This window comes from Nicotiana sylvestris, chromosome 5, assembly GCF_000393655.2.
Source record: "Nicotiana sylvestris chromosome 5, ASM39365v2, whole genome shotgun sequence".
Classification (NCBI taxonomy): domain Eukaryota; kingdom Viridiplantae; phylum Streptophyta; class Magnoliopsida; order Solanales; family Solanaceae; genus Nicotiana; species Nicotiana sylvestris.
Window position 1 is genome coordinate 128,850,416 of NC_091061.1, and position 19,175 is coordinate 128,869,590.

Consider the following 19,175-nt stretch of genomic DNA (forward strand, 5'->3'; position numbering starts at 1 on the left):
GTGTGGGTAACCCATAGCAAGAGACTTCGGGAAGTCGTCGAGGATGACGTTACTTTCATGGAGGAAGACGCGGATGGACTGCTGCTACCGCATAACGATGCCTTGGTAATCTCTCTTAATGTCTTAGATTTCAAAATTAAACGTGTTCTGGTGGACCCGAAGTTCGGCCAATATTATTCAATGGAGAGTGTTGGAGCAAGCTAAGCTCATCGAAAGTATCATTCCGGCCACGAAACTTCTCACTGGGTTCAATCTGGCAAGCGTGATAACCCGGGGAGAAATCCTATTGCCACGAATGCCGAGGGGGTGATGAAGACGACCCTTTTCGGGGTAGTGGACGGCGATATGGGTTACAATATCATCCTAGAAAGACCATGGTTGCACGAGATAAAGGTTGTGCCATCAACATATCATTAGTTGCTGAAATTCCCAACTCTCGAGGGAATTAAACAAATAAGAGGTGACCAACCGGCAATAAGGGAGATAAATGCAATCCCAGTTTCCAGAAGCAAAGGGAAGGAGCATGCATCATAGCAATTATAGGAACCGATGCCTGATCCCAAGCCGAGCAAAGTCAACCAGGGGGAAGAGTCATCGGAATCCTATCAGGTACCAAGATATTTCCAGCTGCCAGAAAAAATGAATGCAACAAAATCCACAACAAAAGAAGAATAACTTCGAAAGGACCCTGGAGTGTCAGCAGGCTTTGAGGGACTTGAAAAGGTATTTGTTAAGTCCTACGTTACTATCAAAACCATAGGAAAGAGAATAATTATTGATCTACTTAGTGGACTCAGAGGTAGCAATAAGTGCCGCTTTATTCCATGAGGACGAAGGTACACAATCTCTTATTTATTACGTTAGTAAAATTTTAACGGGAGCAAAAAATCGCTACCCAAATTTGGAAAAATTGGCCTTAGCTCTCGTAGTCACCACTCGAAAGATTAGGCCTTATTTACAATGTCATCCGATAGCTATGGTGACCACTTTTCCCTTGCGGAATATTATTCATAAACCTAAACTTTCGGGTAGGCTGGCCGAGTGGGATGTTGAAATGAGTGAATTTGACATAGAATATAAGCCTAGGACTGAGATTAAATCACAAGTCTTGGCAAACTTCGTGGCTGATCTCAGTCTAGGACTGTTACCTTTGGCTATGAAAGAAGCAGTGATGGTGTCAGAATCAATATCAGGAGTTTGGACCCGATTCACGAATGGAGATTCCAATGTGAAGGGGTCCGGGTTTTGCATAGTACTGACCACGCTCTCAGGAGAAATCCTAAGGCAAGCCATAAGAACTTTTCCTATGACTAATAATGAAGTAGAGTATGAAGCTTTGATTGCAGGACTCGAATTGGCTCGGGGGCAGGACTCCGAGGTCATAGAAATCAAATGTGATTCCCAATTGGTAGTAAATTAGGTCTACAGGATCTTCGAAGCCAAAGAGGAACGTATGCAACAGTATGTAGTGAAAGTATAGGCTCTACTCGCTTGGTTTAGGGAATGGTTAATTACACACATCCCGAGGGAAGAGAATGCATAAGCGGACTCACTATCCAATCTAGGCTTGTCTACAGAAGTGAAAGGATCGGACTCTAGTACGGTCGTACAGCTCACGCACTCGGTACTAGACGTGGATAGCTATTACAAGGTAAACACGACCAACTTGGTCTGGGACTAGAGAAATGAGATCATTGACTATCTGGAGCACGAAAAGCATACTATGAAGGAAACTTCATCAGCAGAGGTAAGACCTTAGAATAACAAGGCACGCAAACGATGAATCACTACGGAGTAGTTAGATAATCTTTGGCTCGGTAGCAACAGTTCCTATCGGGAAGTAAAATTTGATATCGGGCAAGGGTTACCTGACCGTTCATGAGTGCAAGCTGATGGAGGTTGTTAGATAGTCTTTGGCTCGATAACAAAGTTTCTAAGGGGAAGTGAAGCGTATTACCGAACAAAAGATTATTTAACCATCTACTAGTGGAATCTTGAAAGGATTTAGACTCCAGTGTTCAAATTCGCATTCTTCGCATTTGAACACTGGGGGGAGGAATGATATGATGATACGGCAAAAATGACTGACACATCGATCGGAATATGAAATCGGAAAATAAAGTTGTATCATCGGGTCCGGAGACTGCACGGCCAGCCCCGTAGAAATAAGTTGTACAAGTTAGTCACAAGTAATGACAATTTCTTTTTAGCACAACGAATGCTTATGTACTTTTAAAAGTGAAAGGAATAAAGTAAAGTCCTTTAATTACTATCTTGTTTCTTATTTAAACGATGAATTAATTTTATCATTTGAAAGTTAAACAGGTACTTCAAATGCTAGTGCCATAATGAACAAGAGACGTCCTTTTCAAGAACACCGTAAACATAAGAGGTCCCTCTCTTATAAAACCCTCAAGTTAAATGGTTGATTTTGGAAGATCTTAAGCCCGGAATTCAAATGCTCTCGGGGAAATACGCACCCAAATCCTTGCACAATTCAATGCAAAGAATAAAACTTGCGCAAATACTTAAACGGAAAATGCAAAGAGTTGCATGAATACTTAAACAAAAAGTATGCAAAGAGAAAAATTGCACAATACTTAAAAGAAAAATTACTTCTATTCAAAGAAAACGTGCGAAGGAGCATAAATACAAAAGTATGGAAAAGAAAAGAAAAAAAAAACTAAGCTACTGCATCTCCGAAACCAAGAGGAAGAGAAGCATCTGCGCCCCCAAGAGAAGTGGATGGATCCGCCACCGGCTCATCATTTTGGCCTTCAACATCATCACCTCCCGCTTCTTCTGTAGTTCCCGAGAACTCAAAATCGGAACTAGAAGAATTGGTAGCATCAGGTCGGGCCGGGCCAGAAGACCCCTTTTGGCAGTTGACTCCAGCTCACGAGCCTGAGCAATTTCAGCATCAAATTTAATAACACCCGATTTAGCCTCTTTCAAGGGTTTTCTCCTCATGCTATACATAGCATATGTTTTTCAACAATAGGGAAGACGCTCGGCGCTAGAGTTCTTCTTTAAGTCGGTCAACCTCAGCAGAAATGTTATCCCGCATGGATCTTGTGGCTCGGAGGCTGACATCGAGCTCGTGGACAATGGAGCTTTATTGTGCTCGAGGGTCCTATTATGCTTCTCCTCCAACTGGGCATAATTTGCCTCGGCAGCAGAAACTTCTTCATTTTTGGAGGTCAAGGCTGCCTCCAAATTATTCAACATTTCTGCAGCGGCAGTCTCGTGATCGGATGTAATAAGAACGATATTATGGACCTCAACCCATTTGGCTTTAGTTTTTTCAAATTGTGCCCTTCATGGGGAGATCTCCTGGCTAAGAGTCACTACTTCTTGCTCGCTTTGCTATAACCGAGCCTCCAACTCAATAGCCTCAATAGCTCGTTCTTCTAGTTTTGAGAGGCGAATAATAGATTGGTCCTGCTTGGCCAAAAGTTGATCCTGCTCGAAGGTAAGTTCCTCCTTATCACGAATCAGCCATTAAAGGCTCTCAAAAGCAAGGAAGTTGGCCTGTAAAATAAGAATGCAAATTCAAAACCCTTCTATAACACAAATTGAAGAAACAACAGAGAGACTATACCGCCGCTGCAATATGCGTGGCATTGTTCAACAAACACTCTCCCGAGAGAGTTTGTATTTTTTCCTATCTTTCTTTGAAGCCAAAGGCTTCGGATAGTTAGCAAGTTCCACCGGCCGGGATAGCAAATGGCATCCGGTGGAAACCGAGAGGGTGACACTCCTCCTCCTTTGGGGATCTTCTGAGGGGGCAGCATAATTTTACCCCTTGTTCCCATGAATTGGGGACTGGGGAAGAGGGATATCATCTTTTCGGGAAACTGCGGACAACGGAGATGATGTAGCAGTTGCTGGTGGCAAAGGCAGAGTTGGTGAAGAAGGAGATGAAACTGATGGTGAAGAAGTCGCGGCAAATACAGTGCTGGTTCTTGGTTGCTCATCAACCGAAGATGGAATGGATCCGGTACTCAGCCTCACGGTACCGGGCATAGTGACTAGGACTCGAAAACGGGAGTTGTCATTTTCCACCATATCATACTCCCCCCAGAATGCCGAGGAATCATCCTTGGTTGATGTAACTAACTCAACAGATTTAGCATTCTGTTGAGCTGAGGTAGGTCGTCGTCTTCTATAGAGAGAAGTCCCCTCCTCTCTGGCTTCTACATCATCATCGATCACCACAGTTTCTATGGCCAACTCGGGCGTGGGGCTCATTACCATAACTTCTAGAGATGACTCGGGTACGATATTCTTTGCCTTTTTAATTTTTCCCCCCGCCATGGAGGAACGTCTTCTTTGTGGTTGCTTGTTCTCCAGCCGGGGACTCCGGGAAGAAGCACTTGCACCAAAAGCATGCCCAGAGACACCTGTTCGGGAAAAAACATCTCGCAGCAGCCTCGCAGTGTCAGTAGGATTAGCCAAAACGTCCTCCTCAGGGACAACAACTGAGCCCTAGGGTAGACCTGAATTCAATAGGAGAAAAGGTTAATGAACTTCCTTATATAAAAACAAGATGAGTTTGACTGACCATGATTTTGGCCTTCCATCCATATTTAAGGGCCTGTTCTTTCCACGTGCAGTTCTCGGGCGTAGTGACATCTAAAATTTTCTGGATCCACTGGTCCAAGCCTTCAACCCTAGGTGGTACCCTATGAATTGCTGAAATAATCAAAAGAAGAAGGGTCAATAACGATATGGGGAGATCTTTAATAGAAGGAAAGATATATGGTGAACGTACGATTACCATTCCATAATTCCAGAAACGATGAAGTTGTGGCCGTAATGATGTTGCTGGTGGCAAATGCAGTGAACCGTTCCCTCCACCCACGCTCGTTGTCATTATCCATGTTTGATAGCAGAGCATGGTGGCCACGTTTGCTGAAATTTATCATTTCCCCGCGGAAAATCTTCGGGGAATAAAGGTTCATTAATCGAGCCAAGGTTAGCTCTTCCCCATCTCTTGGAATAGACGCCGAAGACAAACAACTGTCCTCCACACAGAAGGACTTATCTTTGACAAGCATCCCTAGTAACGGACGTAGAACTCTGTGATAATAGAGTTAAGCTCATCGCTTAAAGAGAATGGCCCCAAAGTGAAGGGATACATATAAAAATAAGTAAAACCCTTCTTGGGTAAGATTATCCGCTCTACCAGATCAGGAGCGATGATGCTTAAATAAGGGCAATGACAGTCTTCCTTCACAATAGGAATGTTGGAAGGATGGATAAAAGTAGGATACACACCTACGGCCCACATGCAAGGATTAGCGGTTGGATACTTCTCTTTGAAGTCCGTAGTTGTGACAAGACTTTTTGAGATGATGGTGCTCACCGTAAGAGAAGCAACATCATCAGCTTTACCTTTGTTCTTTGAGGAACTAGGGTTTTGGAAAAAGAGGTCATTGTTATTAGAAGAGAGGAAAGGGTTTTTACTAAAGAAGAAGATTTAGAAAAGTTGAAGACAAGTATGAGTTAAGCAAAGAGAGTTCGAGAGAGTTTGGAAACTTATGAAGTGTAAATGGAGAAATTTGATGTGTATAAGTAAAGGAATAGATGTGTAAAATTGTGGCCATAATTACCTCGATAACCGGCGAAAATGGTGCTGAATCGCGGGATGACGCGTGTTTGGGCCATTCAATGCGGAGAGACATACGTCTAATCAACCGTTAGAAAACTTTTTAAAGGGGGTCAGAGAATTTTCCACCAAAAAAGGTATTTCTACCAACTTCCCGATGACACAAAATCATGCCACCGAAAAGCAGGGGTACTATCTGTATAGGGTAAATATGTTCATATTAAATGATCGCATGAGAAAATGACACATGGAGCCGAAGACCGAAGACAATCAGGTCGGAAGGCAACGATACGTCTGTTACAGGAGAGAATGATATTCATAAAGGCGAGATAAATGCCTGCCACCCAGTAGCATTTATTGGAGAATATTCTATAGTGTTAAGTATGTGGTTTATTACAGAGAATATGGCATTCACTGCCTACTGTTACACACTCTTCAATGGCCCTCATTATTGTCATAAAAGAAGGGCTTGATCCTAGGACCTTGTTCCCTAGGTGCAACTATAAATAGGGAACTCTATTATCATTGTAAATGACACAAATTTTCTGACAAACATATACTACACTCTGTTCAAAACTCAATATAATTTTATCTTTTTGCTCATTTATATCGTTGTTATTGTCTCCGGAAGACCTGCTCCCGGAATTACTATTTTTGCTGTTTTATCTTCTTCTCAAGGCTAAGTATTACATTTTACCTAATATATTTATCATCTTAGGATCAAATTAATTCACTTGTCTATAAACCACGTATCAATTCAACTGTACCGTTTTACGGGTAAACAAACAATATATATAATATTGAAAAGAAGAGTTAGAATGTGAAGTGCCAAATTTGTGCATCTAACATTTCGGAAATGATATTTTCCTTAAAATGTTCTTTTTACCAAAATGCAAAAAGAGAATATGGTTTTCGGGTTAAGCAACCAGCAATTTGGTCGTCAAATTTCGCAACCTATCATCTCTACTCGGATTTTGACATCTTCTATCTGCGAGCCTCGCTCACATTCTTATCAAATAATTTTGTTTTTCCGGGTTTTTCATAAATTCTTAGCAAGGAATTGAAATCAAAATAAATATGACAGGTCCTTACCTAGTGCGTGCTTGTTTCGTGTTTGAAGAGGTCCTCACCAATCAGCTGGCATTTCGTGGCCACTTGTTTGCTTGGCATTGATCAAATTATTGATAAATCACCCCAAAAAAAAATCTCAGATAATATCTGGTATTATCAAGTCGTCCTTTTCTGGATGTAGGTTTGTAACAATAAGCTTTTAGGTTTGACGATATAGGAAATTTATCGATTTAATCCTTTAACCATTTTAATCTGTTGGTACACTTTCATTTGACATGAATATTCAGATAAATTAAAAACTGGTTGTTTAATATTTTATTGAAAGGTACGTGAGATCATTTATTTACTTGTCTATTTAAAAAGAAATAGTAGAAGAAAAGAAACATAGAGGAGCAAAATCGAATCTCATTAAAATTTTATCCAGTTCTTAATATTTACTGCTTTCTACTTATGAAAAAAAAAAAGATACTCAGTAAAAAATATTTTAGGACAAATGGTGTAAATTCTTAATAATTGTTCCAGGCTATGTCAACATATTGCTATTTTTTTTTAATAAAAGATGGGGAAAATCGGACAATGCAGGTATATTCTGGTGGGTTCTAAATTTGGTTTCCCACATTAATAAATTTGTGGTGAATTATCGGCACATTTCAGATATTCTACCGACATTTCTTTAACATGTTGCAACACTTTGTTGGGTGACATTATTATACTTGTTTCAATTATTGATTGTTTTTATTTAAAGCATGCTAAATATAATAACATACTCGTGATTATCTTGTATAATATAAAATGGTAGCATAAGAAACAACGATGGAACAATCTTTTACAATATAAAACGGTAGCATATGAAATGACGAAGGAACAAAATTTTATTTTTGCAAATATAGTACTCACGAGAGGACATAATGATCCTTATTATTGGCAGAATTAACAGGTACCTTTACTACTCCTCTATCTCTCATACTACTATAACATGAAAGCAACATTGACACACATCAAATGTCATTCTTACCCCTGATAAATTTCACAGTAATAGGAGGTAAAACAGGGAAATGTGGGCCCAGGCCCATTAAAGCCCAATAACTTGAAACTTAAATCACAGAAACATGTGGAGTGGAATGAGTTCCGTAGACATCGGAAATGGACAGTTTCTCATCGGACTTGGTCTTATTACAGTTGTCTCTAATAGCCGTGAGCTGATAAGGCGACGCATCAGTAGCGAGCCACTGCTCCACTTCGAAATTCTGTTGGTTGCATGCTTTATGGACTCCGGTGACGGTGACCTCCACGTAGTTACAGTACCATCCATGGCCTGGGCCAGTCCCGTCGGAAGTCAAGTTCATCTTGCAGACAGGCCCAGTCAAACATGGGCCTCGACCACTGAAGATATCCAAATTTCCTCTCTCGAAATAGTTGTAACCTGGGCCCATAAGCCCACCCCAAGCCTCGAGGTTCTTGATTCTAATGCCATATCCGTCGGCATCGTAGAGAGTCAAACTGATAATCGAATCGGTTCCCCCCTTTATTATTGAACTCGTTCGAACGTAAGCTGTGTACACGCAATCATCATCCTGCGTTTGTTCAAAAAAATCAAATAGATAAATAAAAGAAGAAAAAACACGAAGATGGATATTAGTTGTGAGTTCAAGTTATAAAGCCACTATTAGATCTTGAACGTAAAGGACTTAACCAAAACAATAACAAGTACGACTCAGTCACAGTACATAAATAGAATTCGATCGATTATATGAATCATCACTAAGTGTATTTCTTTGTTTAATTAAATTCATCTCAGAAAAAGAAATTTATCCCCAAGAAAAGTAGAAGGGAGATGTGAGATTAGAGATAGGTAACTTACGGATCCGGAAATGGAGGAGATGGAGAAAGAGAAGAAGATGATGAAGAGAAGGAACCAGAAATGGTTGAAATGAGCTGCTACTCCCATGGCTTCTCTTGAGCTTTCTCTCTTTATCTTTCTAGAACTATATAGAACTAGAATATTGGAGTAGTAATAGAATGGGGTAGTACTATTTATTGGATCACATCATTCATCAAGGTTAGTGGGTGACAAGATATGTACTATTTTTCTTTTTCCTGTCTTTTTTAAATAATGAAGGGTCACATACAGGTGCGGATCTAGGGGGCGCAAGGGTGTTCATCCGAACCCCCTTCGTCGGAAAATTACACTGTTTATATAGGGTAATTTTTAATATTTTCGTATAGATATAATATGTTGAACCCCCTTGACACAAGGCAAAAGCTTGGCTTAGTGGTTAAGGGGGTTCAGATTTTGTAGCAGGTCACAGGTTCAATTCCAGTCAGCCACAATCTAATTCTTTTCACTCCAGAACTTTTTTCTTTTTTCTTTTTAATTTTAAACGAGGTCGTTTCTTGTCTTCTCTTTTAAGTCCGTTTCCCCCAAAAAACGTGACTGCTTCTCTTTTTCTAATTTAGGGATTTTGGGTTAAAAAATCCCTAAATCTCTCTCTCTCTTCGTTGGTGCCACCCGCTCTTTGTTTCTTCGATCTTTCTGCCTCACCAGACGCGTCTCAATTCTCTCCACTGCCTCGCTAGTCGCCGCCCTGTCGCCGGCGTTTCATCTATCATGGCATTGGCATCCCAGGTAAATTACTTGTTCTTTCTAACTTTTTCAGAATTTTATTAATGTTTTATTGTTGATTCTTAAATTTAGGTTAATGAATCTTGTTCTGTCACCGACCTCTCTGTCTTTTTAACATATTCAAACAAGATAAAAGAAGATTAAAGAAAGAGTTTATGGTGAACCTTTTTTTTTGGTTTTAGTGTATGGTGAACTTAAAATGTAAATGACCTTTCTGTCTTTCTAGATTCAGTATTGGATTGAAACATAGCTTAGAAATCCGTATGGCAACCAGCAGATAAATTATAAGTTATTACTTATGATTTATAACACTTTCCTTCTGCAATTTTGTTTTTACAGTAATGCACACTTGTTGTTTGATAAAATGGTTAGGTAATTTTGTTCTAACTACATTCCTACTTTGTAATTCAGTCTCAAAATTCAGTGAAGAGGTATTTTACCAAAGCACCAAAACCAAATTTGGCTTCTCATACTCAACCTATCCAGTTGGAGAATATAAACCATTTAGAAGTACCATCTTCTAATGAATTTGATTTGGATTCTTTAAAGTTTGATCCGGGGGAAAGAACTCAAATCTTGGACTTCCATCCAAATCATCGTGATATTATTAGGAGAGAATACCTTCGACAATGTCCTTGTCAACCTCGGCTTCATAACTTTCCTAAAACAAATTTTTCTGGATCAATGCGTCGATTTAATCCTAAATGGTTTGATGATGAATATCATGATTGGTTGGAGTACAGTGTAAGTAAAGATGCATCATATTGTTTGTATTGTTATCTATTTAAAGATAATAATATTCATCAAGGCGGAGGTGATGTATTTTCAAGTATAGGGTTTAAGAGTTGGCATAAAAAGAAAAGTTTTGATAAACATGGATCGAGTAGCATTCACAATGAGTCAAAAAAGAAATGCCAAGATTTGCGGCAACAACGGTCTATTCAATCTTCATTTGAAAGGCAATCTAATCAACTTAAGCATGAGTATTGGATTCGCTTAACTGCTTCAGTTAATGTAGTAAGGCTTCTTATAACTCAAGGATTAGCATTTTGAGGTCATGATGAATCTAAGTCTTCACTTAGTAGGGGTAATTTTCTTCAAACTCTCTCATGGTATGCAAAAGTATGTGATAACATTCGTGATTATGTACTGGAACATGCTCCTCAAAATGATCAAATGACTTCTCCAATAATTCAGAAAGACATTGTAACTGCATGTAAGATAGAAACAACTAAAGCTATAGTTGAGGAACTAAATGGTGATTACTTTGCCTTGCTAGTTGATGAATCTTTTGATACGTCCCGCAAAGAGCAAATGGCGATTGTCTTACGGTATGTTGATAGAATGGGATTTGTGATGGAGCGACTTATTGATGTAGTTCATGTTCAAAATACTTGTGCTTCATCTTTGAAGAGTGCAATTGTTAATTTACTTGATCAACACTCCTTAAGTCTATCATATGTGCGTGGACAATGTTATGATGGGGCAAGCAATATGCAAGGTGAGATTAATGGTCTTAAAATGTTGATTAAGAGAGAAAGTAGATCGGCTCATTCCATTCATTGTTTTGCTCATCAACTCCAACTTACCCTTGTTGCGGTTTCTAAGAAATGTCTTCAAGTGGGGGAACTTGTAGTATTGGTTTCCAATATTTTGAATATATTAGGATCTTCGTTTAAGCGTATGGATGAATTTCGAGAATCTCAAAAGGAAAGAATTCAAGAGGCATTAGATATGGGTGAGCTTACAACTGGTCGGGGCTTGAATCAAGAATTTGGTCTTTCAAGAGCATGTGATACTCGTTGGGGATCTCACTTTAAATCTTTTAATAATTTTATTCTGATGTTTGGCTCTATTCTCGATGTTCTTGAATTGCTTGTTCTTGATGCACATTCTACAGATGAAAGAGCCAAGGCAATGGGATATCTCAGGGCTTGTCAAACATTTGAGGTTGCATTCATGTTACATTTGATGAGAGATATTTTAGCAATCACAAATGAGCTCAATAAATGCTTACAAAAAAAAGAGCAAGACATTGCAAACGCCATGCTACTTGTTGAAGTAGCAAAGAAAAGGTTGCAAAAGTTAAGGAAAGAGGAATGAAATTCTCTTATTGCGGAGATATCTGCATTTTGTATCAAATATGATATTTTGATACCTCGGTTTGATGAGCTATACGTTAGTTCTTTAAGATCACGTCGTAAACCTGATGATTGTACAGTCTTACATCATTATCGGGTTGATGTATTTTGCAAAATTATTGATTGGCAAATTCAAGAACTTAATGAACGTTTTGACGAAGTGACAACTCATTTGCTTCATGGAATTGCTTGTTTGAATCCAATTAACTCATTTTCAAGTTTTGACATCAGGAAAATAATGAGAATGGCTGAGTTATATCCTGATGACTTTGATGAATTTAGTATGGGTGCTCTTGAGAATCAACTTGCAAGTTATATTATTGATGTTCGTGATGTTGATGAAAGATTCTCCGATCTACATGGACTTTGTGATCTTTCAAAAAGATTAGTTCAGACAAAGAAGCATTCAAATTATCCTCTTGTATTTCGCTTAGTGAAACTTGTTTTGCTTTTGCCCGTTGCTACCGCATCCGTTGAAAGAGCTTTTTCGGCGATGAAGTTTATCAAGAATGACTTACGAAGTCGAATGAATGATGAGTTCTTTAGCGGTTGTTTGGTGCCTTATGTAGAAAAAATTGTGTTTGATAGTATTTCTAATGATGCTATTATTAAAACATTTCAAGATATGAAACCCCGTCGAGTGCAGTTGTAATAATGTACTTAGTTATTTTTTGTTGATCTCATTAGTCATTAGGTCCTTGTAACTAATACAAGACTTGTTTTTTGTATTTTCTCTTTTGAAAGTCTTGTTACTGTGATATGTTTATCTTAACACTATCTTTGTGTTGAGAACTTCTCTTTCTATTAATAAAATCTGTTAGCATTTATTTTTTTTTTTTTTTGGTTTTGGTTGGCTAGCTTCATTGTGTATTTGACTTTTAAAATTTTTGAACCCCCTTCGCAAATATTCTGCCTCCGCCACTGATCACATAATTAGTATTGTACACAGTACAACTATAGCTCGAGTTACCGTTGGATTCATCCACGTCACGAGGATCTTGAAACTCAATTTTAGCTCGCCTTGCAAAAGTAGCTATACTATATACATATATGATTTTAAGATAGCATGATTTGCACATTTACTTCTATGACTCCAACACTTATCCTACTATTTTGATTAACAAATTCTCCCTCCATTTGAGAACCTATTTCCTTTTAGTTAGTGCAAAAATGATGACCTTTTTTTAGAAGTATTCGTGTAACAATTTACATTTAGGCAGTGATTTATAGTCACGTAAGATATATGTGTTTTATTTTATACCACAAATTTAAAAGTATTTTTTTTTAATATGCGTGTCCAATTAAATAGGTTCACATAAATTGAAACAAAGGAAATATAATGTATATAATGCCTTTTTTCTGTTTTGATATATCTCGATAAGTTTGACATAATCTTACATATACTAATATTGGATTTATTAACTTTAATTTAAATTTTGTTTTGAAGATTGAACTTACAGCTTAACAATCGAGATTTGATTGGCATTACTAAAATGAACTTTCCAATTTGACAAAAATGACTTCTAATTTTCTATCTTCACCTTTCTCACTTTTAACGGGCCAACGGCAACTACTGTCCTAAGGAATTCTTCCATCTTTTATTACTACTAGTATTAGCACCCGCGCAAATGCGCGGTTACTAACTATGTTAAATATTTGAGTTATTTGGATTATACATAAAAAAAATTACAATTTAAACTTTCTCGATAAATATAGATAATCATTGGATATTAATTAAGAAACACTACATGAAAATGATTAAATATTTCTCAAATCTTCTAGTTATAATTTTATTTTTCTTTTTAGTATCATTCTCGCCGGTGTCATTGGATCAAAAAAGTAGTCAGGAAGTAAATAATAACTAATATTTATGGCAAAACAATCAAAGATTGAGACTATGAAGGACTCTTTGGATACGACTTGACTCTTTTACTACTGCTTGAACTCTTATTTGGTGTGTTGATATATTCTAAAATTATTTCTATTTTAAATTTTCAGCTTCTAAAACTTTATTTTTCAATAATAATTATTTTTTTAACAATGTAAGTGAAAATATTATCCTTAATTCAAAACTCATTTTAGTCGGCTATCTAAAATTTAAAAATTTCTTTAGCCAGTGATTTTCTTTCTAATATGACTCCATTTTGATATTTGACATTAACCATGTTAAATATGTGAGTTATTTGAATTATATGTAAATAACCTTAAAATTTAAACCTTCTAGGTAATTATAGATAATCGTTAGATATTGTTTATGAAACACTACATGAAAAAAGGCTAACATTTTCTCAAATCTTGTAGTGATAATTTTATTTTTGCACCATTCTTATTGGTGTCATTGGAACCTAAAAATAGTCACGAAATAATAACTCGTATTTATGAGCTCTGGAAAAGCACAAAGATTGGCACAATATGAACGATTCTTTGGTTACGACATGACTCTTTTACTACAACTTGAATTCTTATTTGGTATGCTATTATATTTAAAAATAATATTCCTATTTTGAAATTTTAATTTCTACAACATTATATATATTTTAATAAAATAATTATTTTTATAATGATGCAAGTGAAGATATTATCCTTAATTTAAAATTCACTTTAATCGTCTATCTAAAAATATAAATAATTCTTTGGCCGATAAATATATTTCAGTATGACTCCATTTTGAGTTTATCGATATCTCTAGACACAAATTTTAAATTTTGAATATCCTATACATATAAAGATTTTTTGTTCTTTGAATTATTAAATATTACATTAATTGATTGTTGTTATATAACATTGCATATATTGTTTTAAAATTGCCAAGCAGTTGTTTTTACCATACTTGGTTAACCTCAATGCAAACTACTTAAATTACAATTAAATTTAAATTCGAATATCATATCAGTTTGTGAGTATTAGTAATATTTTTAAAAACGATACACAATGTAAATAAAAAATATTCTAAGATATTCTTAACTATAATCTATGTATTTGAGTTGAAAAAAAATATTTGAAATCGATGAGATCGTCTTCCAAATTTTTTACACTCAACAAAGATGAAATAGAAGAAGAAATTCGTCGTCTCTTATTTCTAATTTTTAGTTTTTACATACATTTTTTCTATATTTATTTTCTCTTATCTTATTTTTTTTTTTATGTTTTTCTTTCTTTTGTTACACAAAATTAATTTATTTCATAATAAAAGGATGAGTTTTAATAAAAGTTGTCTTCACAAGAACTTTATTTATATTTTAGTCTTTGGCTGAAATTATATCATATTTTTCTTTTGGCTTTATCTTATCAACCTAAATAGGAGCTCACCCAACCACTTAAACTAAAAAGAAAATAAAGCTATAAGAAGTAAACAATAAAGCTGGTCGGATATTTATGTAATAATGCATAAGATTTTGGTTTCTTGATTTTATCCATGGTATGATTTCTATTATAATTATTTTAAAAACCCTCTACTAAAATTTAAAAATATCTTATCTTTTATTTTAAAAATTACATTATAATTTAAAAAATAATCTCATTTCGAAATTATTTGTTTATATTTTAAAAATAACTATCTCACGTCATACTTTTTTTTAAATATACTTTTGATTACACTTGAAAATCGCTATAGAAACTATCTATTAGAAACCAATATCCCTCTTTTTGAATTCGAGAAAAAAAAATTTCACATAATCTAATGATTCAAAACTAATATTTTTTAATGAAAAAAATACTACACCCTTGCAATGTTGGTTTGACTGCAGCTAAATGAAGAGGTTTCGGCTTATACCCTTCAATTCCTAGAAAGTGTTAAATAGAAATTAATAAGTTATATTGTCAAAGTTTTGTTATTTGTTTGATGTCCATTTATATAAATTGACTCTTCAAACAAATATTTTTCAAAAAGAAAAAACAACAACTTGTGTTGAATATTAACTGATTTTTATAATGTTTCTTTCTCCAGCATGTAGGTTTACTTCATAATATATGCAAGTAAATTTTTATCAACTTTTAAACTTTTTTTTTTGTTATCTGGATAAACATAGACGTGCACCCTATATATTATATTTATTATAAAAGAAATTCGCTTTATTCAAATCTAGCTATAATGTTTTAAAGAACTATAATTATTGAATTTTAAATGTAAAAGAGTTTATAGTTATATGGAGTATTTATTTTTGCCAGAGGCGAAGTAGTATTTACATAATTTGAATTAAGATAACAAAAGTTCCTAATATAATTGCATATGATCACTAACCGAATTAAGTATGATAACATTGTAATGAAAGATATTTTTTTATTTTAATTCAAATTTAAAAACTTTATATATATTAATTCAAAATTATCCTTTAATATATATATATATATATATATATATATATATATATATATATATATATATATTTGATTAACATAGTCAAATATAGAATAAAGTTACAATATACTATTGACATTTATTAGTTTGCCACTTGGTTTAGCCACAAAGTCAATTATATGTGGCAACGTTAATTAGTTTGCCACTTGGCTTAACTACAAAGTCAATTATATATGACAACTTTATAGCTTTAATATATATATAGATATAGATATTTCATCTGTGTCATTTTCTTTAACGCTATTTTTTTTAATTTAAAAAGAATGATATTTTTATATATTTGAAAATAATTTAATTTTATAATTTTTAATTATCTTTAATGATATGCTTTTATAACAAAAATGTGAGAAATTTAAGACAATTCATTTCAAAAAAATTCTTTTTCTTTAAGGTTCATGTCAAATTAAACTCTGTCACATAGGTTGAAATGGAGGGAGTATAAGTTTTAAAATATGTTATAAAATTTGTATGAGGGTGTCTCAAACATTTGACATGGTTCACATTTTTATTTTAACATTTTTGTAAAAGCAAAAAAAAAAAAGGACTACTTTTTTTCAACTTGAACTTAGAAGGACCAGAAAAATGGGCCAGAGGTGAATTACCTCTTTTTTACCCTAAACCCCAAAAAAAAAAAAAAAAAATCGAGACGACGTTGAAAAGATTAATTTTTTTCTTTTTCCTGTTCACATGATTGATTAAAAAGCACGTGAGCAGGCAAGGAATGCGCGTCAATGCAAATAAAGAAATTACAATGTGGGAATCCAAATTTGTGACATATCCTTGATCAGTACTTCACACACCCCACGTTTTGCACATTCTTTTTCTTAAATTTAGTCGTTGAATATCTAGCAGGTTTTCACCTATTTACGTTTTGATTCCCTTTCTTAAAGTTCACTTATTTTTTGTAAAATCTACTTTCAAACTGTTATTTACTCCAATTGAAGTTGAGACGAAGACAATTCTTCAAAGAAAAAATAAAATGAGCATCATCTTTCCATCAACAAAGTTTCCTCATAAAGTTTTAACCAAAGGGCAAAACGAAATATGTCTTTAAAAAAAGGCAAAAAGGAATACAGTTGTAGTTAGCTAAATCTAACCACTTCAAGTTCACATTCTTCAAAAATTCAAAGATATAATTTTTTTTTTTTTTTTGGGTCATGGATTGGTTATCCCTTTTAACTTTTATACCTTTTCTCCTGAGAAACCTTTTTTTGTCTAGATAAATTTCACAAGATTAAATGACTAGCTTGAAGAAAATATGGATTGGAACAACTGTTTCTTCTATTTTCTGTTCCTCAATCGTCGCTCTTGCTTGCTGATACAAAGGGGAATATATACACGTAGAGATGGACTTAATAGAGAGTTCTACAACAGGTATTTGGCTGTTCCATATATCCTAATGAAATTGTAATAACGGCTAAGGATAGATACAAGCCTACCAGAGTTAGGTTTAGGCATAGTTATAGACCTACTAGAGTCCTAGCTAACCTAACCAGGTTGTCTTACATCCCCTCAAGCTGGTGGTCAGGTGTGCAAATGTGACGACCCGAAGGGTCATCACCGTAGTTCTTCCTTGTTCCGCGCTTTCGAGGCCTTGGAAATCTCGCTTTTAGTTGCCTTGATTGGCGTGCGCAGTTCGGACGCGTAGCCGGAAAGTTTTTATGTTAGAATATGTGAATTATGTGAAACATTTGATGAATTTTGGTATTAATATGCATAATGTTGACTTTGGTCAATATTTTGGGTAAACGGACCCGGACCTGTGATTCGACGGTCCCGGAGGGTCCGCAAAAAAATATGGGACTTGGGCGTGTGCCCGGAATCAAATTCTGAGGTCCCAAGCCCGAGAAATAAATTTTTGAATGAAATTGTTTTTCTGAAATTTGATATGAAAATTTGAAATGAAAAAGGGGTTAGAAAATATAGGTATCGGGCTCGTATTTTGGTTCCGATGCCCGGTACAAGTCTTAAATATGTGTTAAGCACTATCTGTAAAGTTTGGCTAAAAACGGACGTCATATGACGTGTTTCGGACTAAAAATGGAGAATTTGAGTTATGAAAGTTGAAGAAAGAAAATCATGTGTTTGAGGCTTGATCCTATGTATATGATGTTATTTTGGCGATTTGATCGCACGAGTAAGTCCGTAAGATGTTTTTAAGGTTGTGTGCATGTTTGGTTTGGAGCCCCGAGGGCTCGGGTGAGTTTTGAATGGGGCCCGGGAGGTCTTGGACTTAAGAAAATGCAGGTTCAGGTGTTGCAGACACCAGCGCGGCCGCGGTCATTTTCGCGCTGTCACGACCTGGATTTCCCACCATCGGGTGTCGTGATGGAGCCTACTATCGGAGCTAGGCAAGCCAAATATTTAAAACACCTTTCCTGCTTTCTTTCAAACAGTATAATAAACGAGACAAAATCTAAGCGGAAGACTTTAAATCTAAAGCAACTAAAAACCAAAAGTGCGGAAGTTTGAACCGAAATGCTACCCAGAGTCTGGTGTCACTAGCTCACAGACTACTACAGAATACTACAATCAATGTCTGAAGGGAAAATACATCATGTTTGTCTCATACAAGATAAACAAACAAAAAAACATGGAAAGGGACTTCGGCCTGCGAACGCCAGCTAGGCTACCTCAAGAGTCCCTGGACTGAAGATAGCTCCCAGAAGTCCTACTGCTGCGGTCCGTAAGCTGCTCCCTGATCTGTGCACCAAAAATGCACAGAGTGTAGCATCAGCACAACCGACCCCATGTGCTGGTAAGTGCCTGGCCTAACCCCGGCGAAGTAGTGACGAGGCTAGACAGTACCTACCACAATTAACCTGTACAGATATATATACAACAAGTGCAAGAAAACAATAACAAGATAATACAAAGTAAAACTGGGAGGGGACATGCTATCGGGGAGTAACAGATAAAAATGAAATATCGGAAATAAACAGAAGAAACTCCGGGTTCCATGATATATATATATAGTGGACGGCGTGCCACACGATCCCATAATATCATATATAAGTGGACGGCGTGCCACACGATCCCATAATATCATATATAAGTGGACGGCGTGCCACACGATCCCATAATATCATATATAAGTGGACGGCGTGCCACACGATCCCATAATATCATATATAAGTGGACGGCGTGCCACACGATCCCATAATATCATATATAAGTGGACGGCGTGCCACACGATCCCATAATATCATATATAAGTGGACGGCGTGCCACACGATCCCATAATATAGATCGTAATATCTGACTTCATATAGTAGACCCCTTCAGGGGAGAATAACAACTCAATACCTTTAACCCGGCAAGGGTACAGCTAACAACCCAAAATATCCCGACACGGGAGAATATATATATCAG

The 19,175-nt window shown here is 35.9% G+C and overlaps 4 protein-coding genes across 4 annotated transcripts; 3 read left to right on the forward strand and 1 right to left on the reverse strand.

Annotated features, from left to right (window-relative positions):
- Positions 1-7,536: 7,536 nt before the first annotated feature.
- Positions 7,537-8,725, reverse strand: LOC104246289 (PLAT domain-containing protein 3). Its single transcript, XM_009802081.2, has 2 exons — positions 8,544-8,725; positions 7,537-8,256 (listed from the first exon to the last, which is right to left on the reverse strand). The coding sequence occupies exons 1-2, from the start codon at positions 8,628-8,630 to the stop codon at positions 7,777-7,779; spliced, it is 567 nt and encodes a 188-aa protein (XP_009800383.1). The 5' UTR covers positions 8,631-8,725; the 3' UTR covers positions 7,537-7,776.
- Positions 8,726-9,290: 565 nt separating this feature from the next.
- On the forward strand, positions 9,291-10,358 carry LOC138869300 (uncharacterized). The gene is made up of 2 exons (XM_070146909.1): positions 9,291-9,308; positions 9,717-10,358. The coding sequence occupies exons 1-2, from the start codon at positions 9,291-9,293 to the stop codon at positions 10,356-10,358; spliced, it is 660 nt and encodes a 219-aa protein (XP_070003010.1).
- A 123-nt stretch (positions 10,359-10,481) lies between these two features.
- LOC138869301 (uncharacterized) lies at positions 10,482-11,408 on the forward strand. Its single transcript, XM_070146910.1, has one exon. The coding sequence runs from the start codon at positions 10,482-10,484 to the stop codon at positions 11,406-11,408; it is 927 nt and encodes a 308-aa protein (XP_070003011.1).
- A 282-nt stretch (positions 11,409-11,690) lies between these two features.
- On the forward strand, positions 11,691-12,098 carry LOC104246290 (uncharacterized). Its single transcript, XM_009802083.2, has one exon. It carries the CDS (start codon positions 11,691-11,693, stop codon positions 12,096-12,098), a length of 408 nt encoding a protein of 135 aa, XP_009800385.2.
- The last annotated feature ends 7,077 nt before the right edge of the window (positions 12,099-19,175 follow it).